Consider the following 17,806-nt stretch of genomic DNA (forward strand, 5'->3'; position numbering starts at 1 on the left):
TAATTAAAGACCTAGAGAGAATTACCCTGATCTCCCTTTCCATCAAGTAGATATTTAAATGAGTTTCTCAGTATTCATGAGCATTCATGTAAATCAGTTTCAATTACCTTTTCATGTAACACTAACTTTATCTCTAATAAAAGGAGGAAAGTACCTACTAAGAGTACTGCTGTTTCCTTTTCAGCCAACTGTAGCATCTTACTTGAGAAAAATTAACCACTTTCCAATATACAGTATTTTCTCTTCCTTTTTTATCCCAATCTTCAAGTGATCAAAATTCAAAATCAAATTTTCCACATTTTCAAATGAATGCAGAAATTCAAAACAGTATTTCCTTTAGCTCCTATCCTCAAGATACTTACAACCGAGTTGAATAGTGGAATCATATGTTAAAGTAATAGCAAATAACAAAGGCTGAATGAGACTGCTTGAGAGGATCAAATCCACCAGAGAAGGCTGGATTCTTGAGCAGGGTAGTAAGGGGACAGAGGGACTGAAACAGTTCACATTAACTAAAAATAACTTCCATAAGTAAAGACATCAAATGTACGAGTTGATGTTTTGTTCTTGACAACATTAGAAAACCTAGACTACTGAGGGAGAAGGATGATTGTTGGATAAAAAAAAAAATTGTTAATGCTCCGCATTAACATTGTGGGATCACTGTGTTCCCTTTTGAGAATTCTCTATAATATCCATAAGATTCTATGTGAACACTTTCTTCAAATTTAGTTAATTTTCTTTGCTTCTCTCTCCTATTTCCCATAAATTTCTTACTTGAAATTTAAACTTCTGAAATCTCTGGGTTTTTAAAATTATCCATTTAATTTTTTTCTGCACACCCATAAGATATCAACAGCTGAAATTTTCAAAATGAAGACTCCTTGTAGTTGTAACTTATAATTCATTATATGTAATTTGATCCATGTTTGAATTTAATCCCTTATTCTTTTAGTTACCATAAGATATGTCACCATTCACTTCTAAATGAAGGCCACAGTAATTGTTTAAAATATACTGTATTTGTGAGAGACAAAAAAAAAAACCACTGATGAAGCATTTCATTTCCATAAGTATTACAAAAAGCAAACTTAATTTTATAAAACTATTTACAGGGGTATTGAATGACAAGGGAAAATAATACAAAACGGAATAATTTTAAAACTTGACATATTTTACCCATATCTCCTTAGGACTAAAAGAACACACACAAAATATTTTTAAAACAATGAAATTCTGTTCAAAAGTTGTGGTAAATATATGTGCTAAATTATCAAGTCATGCCAATTTAAGCTTAATAGGTCATTGTATCATGAAATTCATAAAATTTAGAATAGGATGGCATATCTAGCTCCTTCATTTTACAAATGAGGAAAGTGAGGCCCAGAGAGGGGAGGTAACTTGCCTTCGAATGATCACATATAGGTAGTAAGAGTCAGGATTTATAGTGAACTCTTCTGATGCCAAACCAGGGCTCTTTCTACCACATCAATATTTGAAAACCTCTTATAAAATATGAATCCATCTCAGTAAACAAAAATTAACTAGGTCCAGTCTGTGCATTTTGCAAACGACTTAAAAACTGATTATAAAATACAATTTTAAAACTGATCTTCTTACCTTTATTAAGATATAGAGGTAGTAGTAAATCTACATTCAAAATTCTGATAAGAGAATAGAAGTAAAAACTTTAAGCACGAGCACTTTTCATCCTGAATAGGAAAGGGCTAGCCCAGGTGGCATGAAAACAGCCAGGATCACCAAACACTGCATAACACAGTGCTCTGTGGCTTCTTCATGTATGCATAATGTGGGCATGACTATCAGGCAAGTCTTTCCAGCTGGGACTGAACACAAATAATAATCATATCAGGATGTAGCATTACCTTCAAATATGAAAGTCTAAATAAACATACTGATACATCTTTTACACATACACAACAAGAACATGTAAATTAAGACAGTATTAAAAATTTGGCTACTAATATTGAGTAATGAACTGATAACTGTCAACAAATTCATACAAGGAACCACTATATATCACATCAATTCCTATTCCAATAGTAACATAAATTTCTATAGCGCTTTAAGTTTTACAAAGCGCTTTCCTCACAACAACCCTGTGAGGTAGGTGATATACACATTATTTAGATGAGGAAACTTGTCCATTGTCATATTGCTAATTAAGGCTAGAGTAAGATCCAGGTCTCCTCCCTCCAGGCCTCATTCATTTTTTTTTTTAATAGAATAGGGGTAAAGGAGTTTTCTCTTCTTGTGTGGCTACCTAGAAAATAGTTTCAGATTTCTTTCTCTTCAGGATAATAACCAAATCATTTGACTTAAAATTCAAGTCCTACAGGAATTATGTACTTATAGCAAAAATTTAAAACATTTTATCCATTCATCCTTAAGTTACATGAAATAGCTGGCATTTCAAGGTGACCAATCTGAAAAAATTAAATCAATGACATGGTCCACAGTACTCCAAATTATGCGGCTGAAAAGTGAAAAATTTGGTTAGTAATATAGATCTTCTGCTTATGTACTACCATATATTTGGAAACCTCCTCAGTCAGGATGATGAAATTCCAAGTTCTTCATTTGCATTTTTTATATCATAAGTCTCTATATGATGCAAATTGCCTTAAATGGCAGGTTGTGATACTGATTTAGCTAAATTCTGATCTGAAAATATATTTTGCTCATCATAAGTAAATTGCCCCAACTAAATACACCCTGAAATGTAATTTACACTAATAGACAAATTTCTATGAAACAGACTGAATTAAGCACTTGAAAAACATTTTACATCACTAGGAATAAATGTCAAAGACATTTCCCTTATATACTATATTTCATCACATACAAATATTTATTTGATGACTTTTGATATCTGATGTAAAATTATACATATGAAATACTACCTAGACCTAAAAATTTTCAATGAATACGTGTTTAATACACATCAAGATATATGAGTCTGCATTTAGTTAACAAAACAATAAAATGGTTAATCTGGTTATTTTGGCCATCTTTAACAAATAATCTGCAAAATGCAAATGAGAAGGCATGGAGTTATGCCTTGCTTTTTATATTTAGAGCAGCAAAATCATTTATTAATTAAAATTATATAAACAGCAAAAGAAAGAGTGTCTAATAAAATTATTTGGCACGTTTCTTAAAGAAGAAACCACAGACAAGAAAATGTGAGAACATCATTGATACAAGGATATGATTCAATACAATGAATGGCTGGAATTGGCATTTTTACTCACTGAACTTTTTTTTAGCCCTCAAGTAATTAATTTACTATTGCACAAATAACTGTCCAGGAAGTTGCCAGCAAGTTCGCTCCAAAATCCTCCTACCCTTAATCATAAACAATACCTGTTAACTTAGATGCACAGAAAAAAAAATCTTATGCACTTGGGGTATGATCGTCTATGAAAAAATACTTATCTCCTCACCATACCTTAGAAAAAGATTACCATTTTATAAAGTTCTGAAAGTATAGCCAGTTACAACACCTGTTCTCTGCATGTAATTGCTCATGAATTATTTCAAGCTCACAAAATTTTAAGTAGCACAGACATAAGAGACGGAAAGTTTTTATTTTGCTGACTTTCACACAAACCCTTTTGCTGAAAAGCACAAGATGCATACACAGTGATTGTATTTTGTAAAGAATAACTAAGCGATAATTCAGCTGTAAACAATGATATAAACAAAAGCTTAAAGGGATATTTTATGAGAATACTTCACTAAAAGTAAAAACAAAAAATATGAGCAGGGGGCCCTTGACCTTAATAAGAAAAAATTCAAGTTAATATCAGTGCATGTTAAGAGCAACTAATTTTCCAAACATCTTGATACATAAGCAAATGAACTTATAAAATAAGAATTATTTTATTAGGCTTTCCAGTCTGTGAGAAAAGTGTGTCAGCATAATCAAAGAGCCAGATGTTCAAGATGATTTTCATTCTAGTCACACTGCTATTTTGTATCACTGTGGAAGAACATAACTTAAACAATAATGCACTTTAAAATTTTACCTAAGGTACACCAACTAGATATCCAGTTATTAGGTGAAAAATAAATATCATAATTATTTTTGTGGAGCTTGATTATTATCCTAACTTAACTAGCTGTGGTGTGTGTGTGTGTGTGTGTGTGTGTGTGTGTACTTGTGAGTCTTAAAAACATTTTCAAAGACAGTAAAAAATTTGTTCTAAATTTCATGGTAAAGGAAGTTTAAAATAAGTTTGGCATTATAACACCGCACATAGATCTGCCTATGTCAGAGTTAAACCAATTTTATGCTGCTTATGTATGCCATACTTAAGTCTTCAAAGCTGTTACTTAAAATATAGTTTACTCACTCTGTTTTCAGAGAAGCACACTGTATTGTATTAAACATTATTTATTGTAATTGTTTTCATGATTCATCATGATTTAATTAGCGTCTCTTGCCTTAGTCACTGATGCTGCAAATCCAGTAACAAAAACCCAGGGTTAACAAATCTAAACCTAGAATTGTGACCCTAAAGGACTACTATAAATGATAAGAAATAAAAAAAAAAGTAAAACAGTCATTGCAAACCATATCTTGTTCTATGGTTGATGAGTGTAATGACTCAGTTGTCAAAATGCAATTTCTTAATTTGATTCAGTGAGCCACAAACCCCATTAAAATGGAAAACTCAAAGAATCAAGGAGAGCAATATTAATCTTTTGCCTTGTGGCCAGGTCAAGATTTTTCCAACAGAATTGGAAAAAAAAAAACACATTTTCTAAAGGAAGATCATTCCCTTAGTCCTGCTTGATGGAATAAATATCCCATTGCCTCCAGGAACAAGAATTTCTTGACGTGAGACAACTGCAAAGAGCATTGGCAGTAGCAGTGAGAACCTCCAAACAAAGGGTTCAATTTTAAGCAGGACAAATACTGGCTGGCTATGGATTTCTTTTACTAATAGTCTACTGTATAAACCATACATATCAACACTACAATCTCTAATTCAAATGAAAATTATATGATAGTCAATGGAATTATATGATAGTAAAATAAAAATAATTTTCTTTTTTTACTAAATATTAAGTTAAAAACCAAACTAGTAGGCAAAAGGCACATGCTTAAAAGTTTAGCAGAAACATTTGAGTGCTTTATGCTACCTCAAATATACTTTTGACCCATTAAGAGTAAAAGAATAAACATACAATTCAAATTGATTGCTCAGATAATTATGAAGTAACAGAAAACTTAAATGATCTACTATTTATGGCACATATGTTCTAGTTAGCTTAGCTGAAATCTTTATTAAACTGAACAATTTTTAAAAATGTTTTCCTACAATTTGGTTGGGTGACAATTTTAGCTTAGACTTAATTTTCATTATACTTTATACATTCTTCTGTGCACAGCACAAGGTGTGAAAATTAGGCTAATTTGATTAAAAATAGACATAGTGAAATGTTTTACATATATAAGTAATTAAATCAGCTAATAATGAAATAATGAAAAGACTAGGTAAAAAGAGCTTCTTCCCCATAAACATTTCTTGTGTCTTTATACATTTCCTTATCTAGGTACTAATTTCTTAGACTTCTGTGAAGAAACACACTGACCAACAACAAAAAAAGTCACATAACTGCAAAATACTAGCTTTGTTAGCTACAATTAATAAAGTCACAAGTTGTGGAAAAAAAAAACCAACCTAAAATAACAAAAAAAAAATGGAAGAATATATACTGCAAATTAATATCCAGGAATATATTCACTGATCAACTTGAGTTACATAAAAAATAACAAGCTATACACTTCCATTAATTTTCTGTAGTTCATCCAAAACTGACATTAAGTTCATGGGGAATGCAAGGTATAACACAACTCAGTATATCTATTCACTTTACAGCAAATTCAAGAGTAAACTTGTAAAATTACGTATGCTTATCCAAGACCAACCACAAATAGGCTGAAGTCACAAATTGTAATTTATCCAATGTTCAGTCAATAAGGCTTTATTTACACTTCTTTATAAATTCAGGAAACAGTTTAGTGAAATGTGCAGCTGTCTCTCAAGAGACAGGATAGCTCATTCCACTGATTGGAGACAGCATTTGCTTACACTTTAATACTAACCAACAGGCAGCCAATTACGGTTCCATATATCCAGGTTTTCACATACAATTTCCTTCCAGACTCTGTCATGAGCATACTAGCAGTCAGACCACCTAAGAATAGTAAAGATGGCAAAGTTTTCTTGAGGCTTAGTTTGGAATTAATACATTTCCCTGGAAACTTGCTTCTCCTTTGGGAATCCGGTGAATCATAGAATTCTATCAGCAACCTATGGATACATAAAATAGAAGTGGAAAGTTGTTTTTTTTTATGGGTAATTTCTTTCTTAGTAGCATATATTCAGTATTATAGAATGACAACGTAAAGCGAATACCTGCTAACATAATGCCATATGGTTAGGAAGTTTAACGTCATTTTCAAGGAATATAAATTTTTTGAGGTCTACGAAAATGTGGATTATTTCAATCTACATTTAATTAACATCATTTCATTTTAAAAAAATCTTTGTTAGAAAAGAGAACATCTGGGAAGGAGAGGGGCAGAGACATAGAGGAAAATCTAGGCAATGTAAATAAAAATCTAGTTTAAAATAGAAAAATGGATAAGGAAGATATGAAAATAACTCAATAATCAGTATTCAATATACCAAGTACATGAATTATATGGGTAGGAATATCTATCTGACAAGAACTTCTGGGAAAACAGGAAAACAATTTGGCAGAAATTAGGTTTATACAAAGATTTTACATCATGAAACAAAATATACTCAAAATGAATACCTAACCTGAATATAAAAAGTCATACGTAAGTAATGTATCTTTCACAGCAAGAGCTAAGTAAAGAATTCTTAACATAAAAGGGGATCTAGATAATCACAAAAGTTAGAGTAGATTTTTCCATCAGGTGAAATTTAAAAAGCTTTTACCCAATAAATGCAGTTGTGGGTCACAACTCCACATGGGGTCGCAACCCAGAGTTTAAGAAGTGCTGATGGGGTTGTGAGTGGAAAAAGTGTAAGAAGCCCTGAGCTAGTATAAGAAAAGAAGCTACTAACTGGGAAATAAATCTTTGCTTTAAATATCTCAAATGAAGGTCTAATAGCCAAAACATGTAGGAATTCAAATAAGGATCAAAAACCATTCCTTAATAGATACTCTCAAAATATATGAAAAAAGAAAACATTTTTAAAAAGTAATAATTGCTAACTAGAGAGGAAGCAAATTAGAGAGGTAAAGGAGAAAAGGCACTGACTATAGAATCAGTGGACCTGTGATCAAACGCCTACGTGATGTCATGATTCCTCTATGTCTCCGTTTTCTCATTTGTAAAATCAGCATTAGACTAGATAGTTTCTGAGATTCCTTCTAGCTCTAGATCTATGCTCCACTGCAGCAAATCACTAATAAGAAAAATGCAAATCAAAACAACTTTGTGGATTCCCATCCAGCAAGGAGGCAAAAATATGCCAAAAGAGGAAAAGTCAATATTGGACATGTTGCTCAAAGACAAGTACATTAATGCACTGTTTGAGTAATAATGAACTGATCCAATAATGATGGAAAGAAATTAGGAATTCTGAGAAATGAGTGACTAAAATTTCCATACCATTTGACCAAGAGACCTCCAAGGAGGTCAAAGAGGAAAAGAAGTTCCTAAAATAGAACTTTTGATGATAGCAAAAAAATGTTGCATGAAAGCAGAAACTGTTTCATTTTTGTCCTTGTATCCCTAGGAACCTGTCCTGTTCCAGGAATATAGTGCTACATAATGCTTTAAGTTATCAAGTATAAATTCTGCTTAGCATTTTAAAAAAATCATCACAATCTAGCTCCAACCTAACTTTCTAAGCTTATAACATTGTCCCCACCTCCCACCCCTGGAACTTCTATATTGAAAACTGGTCTACTTGTTATTCATTGTACATAATGTCCCCTTTCCTATCTCATGTCTGAAATGAAGTTCATGCCTCTTAGAATCTCTAGCTTTGAAACAATACAAGGAACAATTTGAGAAAAAGCTAGGAAGACTTAAATGAAATTATGCCAAGTAAAATTAACAAAATCAAGAAATCAATTTATATAGCAACAACCACAATGTAAAGAAAGACAACTTTGAAAGACTTGTGAAATCTGCTAAATGAAATTAACAACCACAACTTCAAAGGATCAATTAAGAAAAGCATAATACTAACATCTTGAAAGAGGGGTAATGGATTCAAGGTACAGAAAAAGGCCATGTGTTTTTGGACATGGTATATGTATGGAATTATTTTGCTTAACTGCTTATTTATTACAAAGATAAAGCTTTTCAGTTTGTTTTTAAAGAGGGAGTAGGACATTGCAGGGATGATAGGAATAGCATTGACAAAAAAAAAAGAAAAAGGTGATTGAAATAACTTTTACATAATTACTAGTAACAATACTAGACATAGGTTTTACATTTTTCATACATAAAACATATAAGCATTCTATCCTTATTTAGTTCCTTATAATTGGTCATTAGCATGTATCTTATATTTCTATTTACATGAGAATATTAAGATTAAAAGAATGTTATTCCATAATATCCAACTATTAGAACGGAACAAAAATATCATGTTTAGAATACAAATAGTTATGTTAATATTTATATGGTCTAAAAGTCATCCAATCCATGATTCATTCTCTTTTTCTGACCCTCTGTCACCATCAGTGAGGAAGCAGAAAGAGGTCACACAGGACTGAAGGCATTTTTGTATTTTCTCTGTTTTGTCTGTTATGGTAAAAGAATTCTTTTTTTTCAGGAGGACATGAGTTGAAATCCAGCTTCAGACACTTGACACTTATGGACTGTGTGACCCTGGGCAAGTCACTTAACCCTGATTGCCTCACTAAAAAAAAAAAAAATTATTTTCTTTTCCTAAGCAAATTCTTTAATGTATGTGTAGAGAATAAAATAACTCGGAATGAAAAAACTGCCAATTCAATTTGAAAATTCTTTTAGTCACATAAAAATGAAGACACTTAACTTACTCATAGAATGAAATCTAACAGACATTGTTTGCATAAAAATTGTCTTCAGATGTTAAAGATGAAGATGTTCAGTCACATGCAGAATCGTTTTAAGTATACACATTACTTACTTATCTTTTATTTCAAAGCGGTCATGAAGCCACCTTCTCATAGACAACTGTTCTTCTGGGACATCTTTTTTGTCTATGCGATCAATGTGAATATGAACTTTTGGACATTCTTTGCATAGAAATTCTAAAAAAAAAAAATGACAAATGATACCCACAGCCATTTTAATGAAATGAATGGAAAATTCATGCTTTTTGGTTCCATATTGATATAGAATCGTGAAAATCTGTTTATTTTACTTCTGCCATAACTTCAGAAGGCATTATAATTAAACTGATGATAGATTATATTTTTCACTTAAAAATAGAGGAAAATGTAAAATTCCTCCAATGACAATTAAGATACTGAGTCTGTTTTTCATGATGATGCAGCAACAAAGACCTTGTAAAAAGCAAACAGTTGAAAAATTTAGGGATCTAGGCTGTAAAGGAAAAGGAAGTTAGAATGCAGCAGGATCAATTCTTCTCTTCAGATGCAATCTTCTCTCCCTGTTTCATTATAATATCATCCAGACAAAACTGGGATACCCTTTGAAATCTCTTTACAATTCAGCTGATTTTTCTCCCCATTCACTGGAACAGAAACTGTTTAGTCTACTACTCTAAAATTTCCAAGGAAGATGAAGTATTATAATCTAATATAACTCACAACTGTCATGTTATAACTATATCTAACTTAGCATTTCTTACACAGCTGATAACTAGATATGCATATGTCCCAGGGTAGGAGAGAAATTGGGAGTTATAGAACCATCATTTGTCTGTGATGCTAAAGAAAGAGGAAAAAAAAGTTGTGTACTGGAATACCAGAATAGAAGAGGAAGCTGAGAAATGGGAAAATTCTCAAGGAAAGGAATGTGAATTATGAAGTTTTCTTTTTTAATTATTGTAATTTATTGAGGTGGTTTGCCTCAAAGAGAACATGACTATGGAGTCCCTTGATGGATGTGTATTTAAAGAGAAGATGCATCCTAGGGATTACAGATAGATCAGTCAGTCAACAAGTGTTTATTAAGCATTTACAAAATGCTAAGCTCTGTACTAAGCCCTACAAACAGAAATAAAGGCAAAAATATGATGTATGCCATCAAGAAGCTTACAGTACAAATATGAGATAAACTCAGAGAAAAGGTACTTGTGGGGAAGGGGAGAAAAAATGGGAAAGGCTTCTTCCAGAAAGTAGGGTTTGAGGAGCAACTAGGTGGTACAGTGGACAAAGCTCCAGCCTTGGAGTCAGGAGGAGCTGAGTTCAAATCCAGTCTCAGACACTTGACACTTACTAAGTGACCCTGGGCAAGTCACTTAACCCCAATTGCCTCACCAAAAAAAAAACAAAAACAAAAACAGAAAGTAGGGTTTGAGCTCATTCTTAAAGAATCAGGGGGTAAAGATGAAGAGGGAGAGCATTTCAGGCATGGGGACAGCAGGCAATAAAAGGGCATGGAGTTAGGAGAGAGATTTGGGGGGAGTAACATGTTTTAGGAAAACCACTTTGGCAGCTAAGTGTGGAGATTAGTGTGGGTTAAGACTTGAGCCAGGGAAAGAACTGGAAATTGAGGGGATGCCCATCAATTAGGGAATGGTTGAACAAGTTGTGATATATGAATGTAATGGAATACCATTGTGATGTAAGAAATGATGAGCAAGCGGACTTCAGGAAAACCTGGAAAAACTTGCATGGACTGATGATGAGTGAAGTGAGCAGAACCAGGAGAACATCATACACAGTAACAGCCACATAGTGCGATGACTAACTTTGATAGACTTAGCCTTTCTCAGCAATGCAAGGATCTAAGACAACTCCAAAATACTCATGATAGAAAATGCTATCCACATCCAGAGAAAGAACTATGGAGTTTGAATGCAGATCTAAGTATACTCTTTGCTCTTTTTTTTTTTCCTTCTGTTTTGTTTTGTTTCCTCTTTCTTGTGGTTCTTCCTATTCATTCTAATTCTTCCTTACAACATGACTAATGTGAAAATATATTTAATAGGAATGTAAATGTACAGCCTATATCAGACTGCATGACATCTTGGGGAGGGAGGAGGTAAAGGAGGGGGAAGAAAATTTAAAATTGAAAAGCTTATGAAAGTGATTGTTGAAAACTAATAATAAATTAATTAATTTTAAAAAAAAGACTTGAGCCAGGGAGACTAACCAGACCAATCAGAAGCCTCCACCTGGGTGGCAGCTTAGCGTAGAGACAGGGACATACATAAGACATGTTGTGAAGGTAAAAATGATAAGACTTGGTAACAGATTGGATATCTATGGTTTGAGTATGAGTAAAGTCAAGGATGACAATAGGGCTACAAGCCTGAGTGAAAGAGAACATGTAATAGTAGTCATTAATAGTTATAGTAATATTTGTTAGAGAGGAACTGGGGGGAAATTTAAGTTCTATTTTGTACATGTTAAATTTGAGATATCTATGTGATCTGCCGTTTAAGACGCCCAGTGATAGCGATGATGTGAAACAAGAGCACAGAAGAGTTGTTAGGGAATGGATGAATAAATCTGACAATCATCTGCGTAGAGATGATAGTTGAATCCACGGGAACTGATGAGAAATCACCAGATGAGATAGTGTAGAGAGAGAAGAGGTTGTTTTGCTCCTTGTTTTATTATTCCCTATACCCATAACTTTTAATTAGTTAAATTTATTAATATACTGTAATTAGCACCTAAAGAGGTATCCTAACATATACAGAAATACCTTATTTTTATTGATTTGTTTTTATTTGACAAAAAAGGTTAAAATTTTAATTTTCTGCTATTATTGTCTGAAAACTGGGTTTTTCAGAGTTTTAATCTCAGTTGGTGATCTAAATGCTATCTAGTAATTATTAATACGTATCTAAACACATTTCAGAATGGGAAAATATTTCTGTTTATGGAAACCTCTCTTTTTAACCCTGTAAAGAAAGAGAGATAAGCCTCTAATCATGTACTACTATATATGGGGGTAGCTAGGTGGCACAGTGGATAGAGTGCTGGACTGGAGTCAGGAAGACTCATCTTCCTGAGTTCAAATCTGGTCTCAGACACTGACTAGCTGAATGGCCTCAGCAAGTCACTTAACCCTGTTTGCTTCAGTTTTCTCACCTGTAAAATGGTCTAGAGAAGGAAAGGGCAAACAACTCAAGTACCTTTGCCAAGAAAACTGCCCAGATGGAGTCACAATTAGTCAGACACAACTGAAAAATGACTGAACAGCCTACTATATATACATGTACCCCTCCATTATTTTCACCATATAACTGACAACTATGTCCTTAACACTTTTTAAGCAGTGTGGCATAGACTCACATACTACAAATGATGCATCTTTTTAAATAGGGCCTATGAATGATATGCCTGGAAAACAAATCTAATTTCCAAGATATGTAACACTAATTCATATTTATAGAAATAAGAACCATTCTGTAATTGACAAATGATGAAAGAATATGAATTGGTAGGTTTTTAAAAGCATTTTTCATCTTTTTTTTTTAATTTAAAAGCATTTATTTTGTTTTCCTTCCAAAACCCAATTCCTCCAACAAAAGGAGTGTGTGTGAGAAGAAATGGAAAAGCAAAAAATTTTTAACAAATTAGTAAGCAAAACACATCCCCACATTGTTCGTGTCCAAAAATGTATGTCTTATTCTGCATTTGGAGCCCATTACCTCTCTGACAGAAGTTAAGTAGCATGTTTCATTTTTCGGCACTTTGAAATCATGGCTTGTCAAATGTTTGATCACAGTTATTCTTTCAAAGTTGTTCATTTTTACAAAATCATTATTATATAAATTGTTCTGCTTTTGCTCACTTCACTCTGCATTGGTTCACAATGATTAAAATCATCCCAGGTCAGCAAAAAACAAAAAAGGAGGCGGGGGGACAGCTAGGTGGTACAGTGAATAGAGCACCAGCCCTGAAGTCAAGAGGACCTGAGTACAAATTTGGCCTCAGATACTTAACACTTACTAGCTGTGTGACACTGGGCAAGTCACTTAATCCCACTGCCTAGCCAAAAAAAAAAAAAAAAAGTCATCCCAGGTCCAACCTTTCATGATTCCTTACAAAACCATATTATTCTATAATATTAATTTATCGTAATTTGTCCTATTATTCTATTTGTTGGGTATCCCCTTAGTTTCTACTTCTTTGCCACTACAAAAAGAGCTACTATAAATATGTTTGTACATATAGATCTTTTTTCCTGTTGCTTTATCTCTTTGAGGTATAGATCAAAGGGTCTACAGGGATGGGAAACCTGTGCCCTTAAGGTCACATGTGGCCCTCTAGGTCCTCAAGTTGACCCTTTGACTGAATCCAAATTTCACAGAACAAATCATCCCCTTAATAAAAAGATTTGTTCTGTAGAACATGGACTCAGTCAAAAGGCATCCAAGGACCTAGAAGGCTACATGTGGCCTCGAAGCTACAGATTTCCCACCCCTGGGCTATACAGTTTAGTAACATTTCAAGCATAGTTCCAAGTTGCTTAATAGGATGACTGGATAAATCCATAGCTTCTGAAGCAGTGCATTAATGTGCCAAACAGGCAACTTTAAAAGAAAAACATACAAGTTATCAACAGTCAAATGATATAACAATTTGAATCTATGCCAAAAAAGACATTAGATTGTGATACCCTTTGATACCACTACTAAGATTATAGCCCAAAAAGATTTAAAAAAAGAGGAAAAGGATCTATATGTACAAAAATACTTTTTATCAGCTCTTTTTTTAGCAGCAAAGAAGTGAAAATTAAGGAATAGCAGAACAAAGTATATGAATGTGATAGAGTATTATTGTGTTGCAAGAAATCGTCAATGAAATAGTTTCAGAGAAACCCAGAAGACTTATATGAACCAATAAGAGTGAAGTAAGCCTCATCAATTGGAAGAATGTTTAAACTAGCTATGGTATATGAATGTAATAGAATGCTATTTTGCCTTAAGAAATGATGCAAGAGGGCAGCTAGGTGGCGAAGTGGATATAGCTCCGGCCTTGGAGTCAGGAGGACCTGAGTTCAAATCTGGCCTCACACACTTGACACTTACTAGCTGTGTGACCCCAGGCAAGTCACTTAACCCAGACTGCCTCACCAAAAAGCAAATAAATAAATAAATGATGAAATGATGCAGGGTTCCAAATTGTTTTCAGAATGGCTGAAAGCAATCTACAACTCCATTCACTACAACTAAAACTGCCTATTACCCCTAGCCTCTTTAATACCACCATTTTCCTTTTGTGTTAACTTTGCCAGTGTAATGGGTGGTGGAACCTCAGGGTTATTTTAACCTTCATTTATCTAATTATTAGTGATATGGAGCATTTTTTTCGGACTGTTGACAACTTGTATTAACTTAATAATAACTTGTAGAGAAACCTAGAAAGTTTTGAATGAACTGATGCAGAGTGAAGCAGAAACAGGAAAACATTTTATATAATAAAACATTATTGTAAAATACAAACAACTATTAAAGATTTTAGAACTCTGATCATCCCAATGACTGACCACAATTACAGAAGAGTTAGGCCGAAACATGCTCTCTTGACCGAGAAGAGATGGACTCAGATTGACACATTTTGGGGGGATGGCAGGGGGATGGAAGGTACATGACCAATGGAGGAATTTGTTTAGTTGATTATAAATGTTTGTAACAAGAGTTTTGTTTTTTCTTTCTCAATTGGGTAAGGGGAGAAAGGGAGACGAAGAGTAAGATAATTTTTGTTGATTGAAAAATATTAGTTTTTTTTTTTTACTATAAAGATATATAAAAGTCTGAAAGCCTCATGAACTCTGATTAAGGCAAGAAGCAACCACAATTCCAAAGGATCTATGATGAGGTTTGCTACCCACTTCCTAGCAAAGACATAATGGACTCAAGATACATAATAAAACACACATTTCTGGATATGTCCAATGTGAGGATTTTTGCTTGACTATGCCTATTTGTTGAAAGGATCTTGTTTTTCTTTTATTTTTCAATGGAGGAGAGTTATGTACAGGGTTTAAAATAGGTTACTAATTAATCTCTTGAGTTACATTCCCCAAATACATAAGAGCAACATCTTATAACATGTCATTCCATATCATAATAACAGCTAACTGAACTGGCAAATTCTAAATATGCCTGATAAATGCAAGTTGGATAGAGGTCACACAACAATTTTAATTTTACTTACTATTTAGCAGTTTACTAACTCTTGTGTTTTTATTTTTTATTCATTCCTGTACTAGCAAAATGTATACTACAAATTTTAAAAGAAAAAGAATTGTATCTATGATGCTTATTTGTATTATAATTTTTTTTTTAAATCACGCCTTCCCTGATACAACAATCTCAAGACATTGAGGAGATAATGGGAAAAACTTGGAAAATATTCTCAATGATAAAAAGTTAGGATGGAAATTGGAGAAATAAATAGGATCATTAAGTTTTAGAGGATCACCTAAACACTCTCATTTTACAGATGAGTCTCAGAAAGTTTATGTGATCGACTATGATCACATAGCCAAGTAATTATCAGAGCAGGGATCTTATACAATAATATCTCTAATAATACTAATATAGTTCTAATGAAATTAAGTAGAAAACAGATTGCAAACATTATGAATATTTTATTTCACTGAATAAGCAGGCTTAGAATTTCTGGTATTTTTTTTTAAGTTATTTGACCAACAAAGTCAAAAAGTCTCTTTTTTTTTTGAAGGCAATTGGGGTTAAGTGACTTGCCCAAGGTCACACAACTAGTAAGGGTCAAGTGTTTGATCTGAGGCTGGATTTGAACTCAGGTCCTCCTGACTTCAGGGCCAGTGCTCTATCCACTGCACCACCTAGCTGCCCCAAAAAGTCTCTTTCTAGATTGAAATTTTGCTGACTAGAGTTCTATCTAACTCTTCTTCTAAATGCACACTATATAATGTAGAAATTATTCATTATAGAAACAAGATAATGGAAATATCAAATTTAGGCTGCTCTAACTGAGAAACTTCTCAACTTAGTCTCCTGCTTAACACTTGAACCTAACTAATGTGAAAGACAAATGGAATAGTTATTCATTCTAAATCATTCTCATTGCATTAAAATTATATGGACAATCAAACACTTAATTCTCTTCTTTGCCCCCACAAATCAGCTGCCTAAAGATAAAGGGAAATACTTTCCCAAAAGATACCCAAATCACATTAAAATTGTGTTCGAATATCAATGAACACAATAGGTTTACATTCCCCACATGTCTTATCTCTATATTTAAAAAACACTCCTCAGATTGAGAGCAAGAAGCAAAGGTTAAGTAGGGTATATGCTTTTCCATTACTTTAACCTTTCCTTTCCCTGCCAAATGGATATCATAATCCACTAACAGATTATTTTTCCCCACATGCTTCCTTTTGTCCTACCTAAAAATATTCAATAGCTGCCTTTGTTGCCTAGTGAATAAAGTCTAGTCTCCTTGGCTGAGCATTCAAGGCCTTCCACAATCTGGGGGATCCACAAAGATTCATAGATGAATCTTGTTCTTACTCTCTAACCTTAACTCCCATTATTTCCTTACATGAAACCTACAGCCTAGCCAGAGGTCTTTTGTTTATGTCAAGAACTACGACACACATTCTTAACTTCAAACATTAATGCCATTTCCCAACTAGAATGCCATCCCCTCTCCTCTAAGTAGTGCCTTTACTTTAAGCCTTACCTCCTTCCATGAAAACTTTACAGATTACCAGAGCTCCCAGTGACAACTACTTTCAATGGCACTCCTTTAGTACCTATGTATTGCCTCAACCACTCTTATTTCCTTAATTAGACTTCAACTCCATGACTGCAGGGGCCACTTCACCTCTTTCTATCACTGGAATCTAGCACAGTGTTCTATAAAGAGATGACATTAAAGAATAGTTACTGTGCTAGTGTTTTTACTTTAAGTATCTTTTTATATGGGAGGATTATTAAAATTGCAATCCCAAACTAGCTCCACTAGCCATCTGCTAGTTGAAATTAGTAGATGAGAATGATTAGAGAAAAAAGAACAGAAAGGTTAAGAATGAAACTTTTGCATTTAAAGAACAAAGTAAAGAGGTAGAATCAAAGAAGAACAAATCAACAGAATAATAAAGAAAAGATTTTTGAGAAAGAAAAATTGGTTAACAGTGCTTTCAGTTTTTATGAAAAAACTTCCCATAAATTAAGATAAATCAATTTTAAATGACATTACATAAATGCCAATTAATGTTATTAAAATGAAGTTTAGTTACAAATGAATTCAAGTTTTAGCTTACTACAATGAGAATTCCAATTTTTTCTACTATTTGAACCAATACATTGCATTCAATGGGCACTTAAAAGATGTTTGTTGAATCATTATTTTTGTTTCTTTCACACCAGATGTACTATTGCTGTTTTTTGGGTTTTGTCCTTGCAAACCCAGAACCTAGGATATAATAAGCATGTAACAATGTTTGTTATTGTTTTTATAAATATATTATTTTTATGTTTGGTTTTCATGGATATAGCTTTGTTTACTATATGTCTTAAATCAAAGTGAAGTTGAAAAAGACTATCTACTAATCACTCTTACTAAGATAAACAGAATGTGGGAAAAAATGAAT

The 17,806-nt window shown here is 33.2% G+C and overlaps 1 protein-coding gene across 1 annotated transcript in view; it reads right to left on the reverse strand.

Moving 5' to 3' along the window:
* Nucleotides 1–2,230: 2,230 nt before the first annotated feature.
* AGPAT5 (1-acylglycerol-3-phosphate O-acyltransferase 5) overlaps nucleotides 2,231–17,806 on the reverse strand; it is a 74,555-nt gene continuing 58,979 nt past the window's right edge. The window contains exons 7-8 of the mRNA XM_027840413.1: nucleotides 9,201–9,324; nucleotides 2,231–6,347 (exon numbers count right to left, since the gene is read on the reverse strand). Coding sequence (XP_027696214.1) covers nucleotides 6,122–6,347; nucleotides 9,201–9,324 — 350 coding nt within the window. The 3' untranslated portion in view covers nucleotides 2,231–6,121. The remainder of the gene's footprint in view (nucleotides 6,348–9,200; nucleotides 9,325–17,806) is intronic.

This window comes from Vombatus ursinus, unplaced genomic scaffold (assembly GCF_900497805.2).
Source record: "Vombatus ursinus unplaced genomic scaffold, bare-nosed wombat genome assembly UNPS02014841.1, whole genome shotgun sequence".
NCBI lineage: Eukaryota > Metazoa > Chordata > Mammalia > Diprotodontia > Vombatidae > Vombatus > Vombatus ursinus.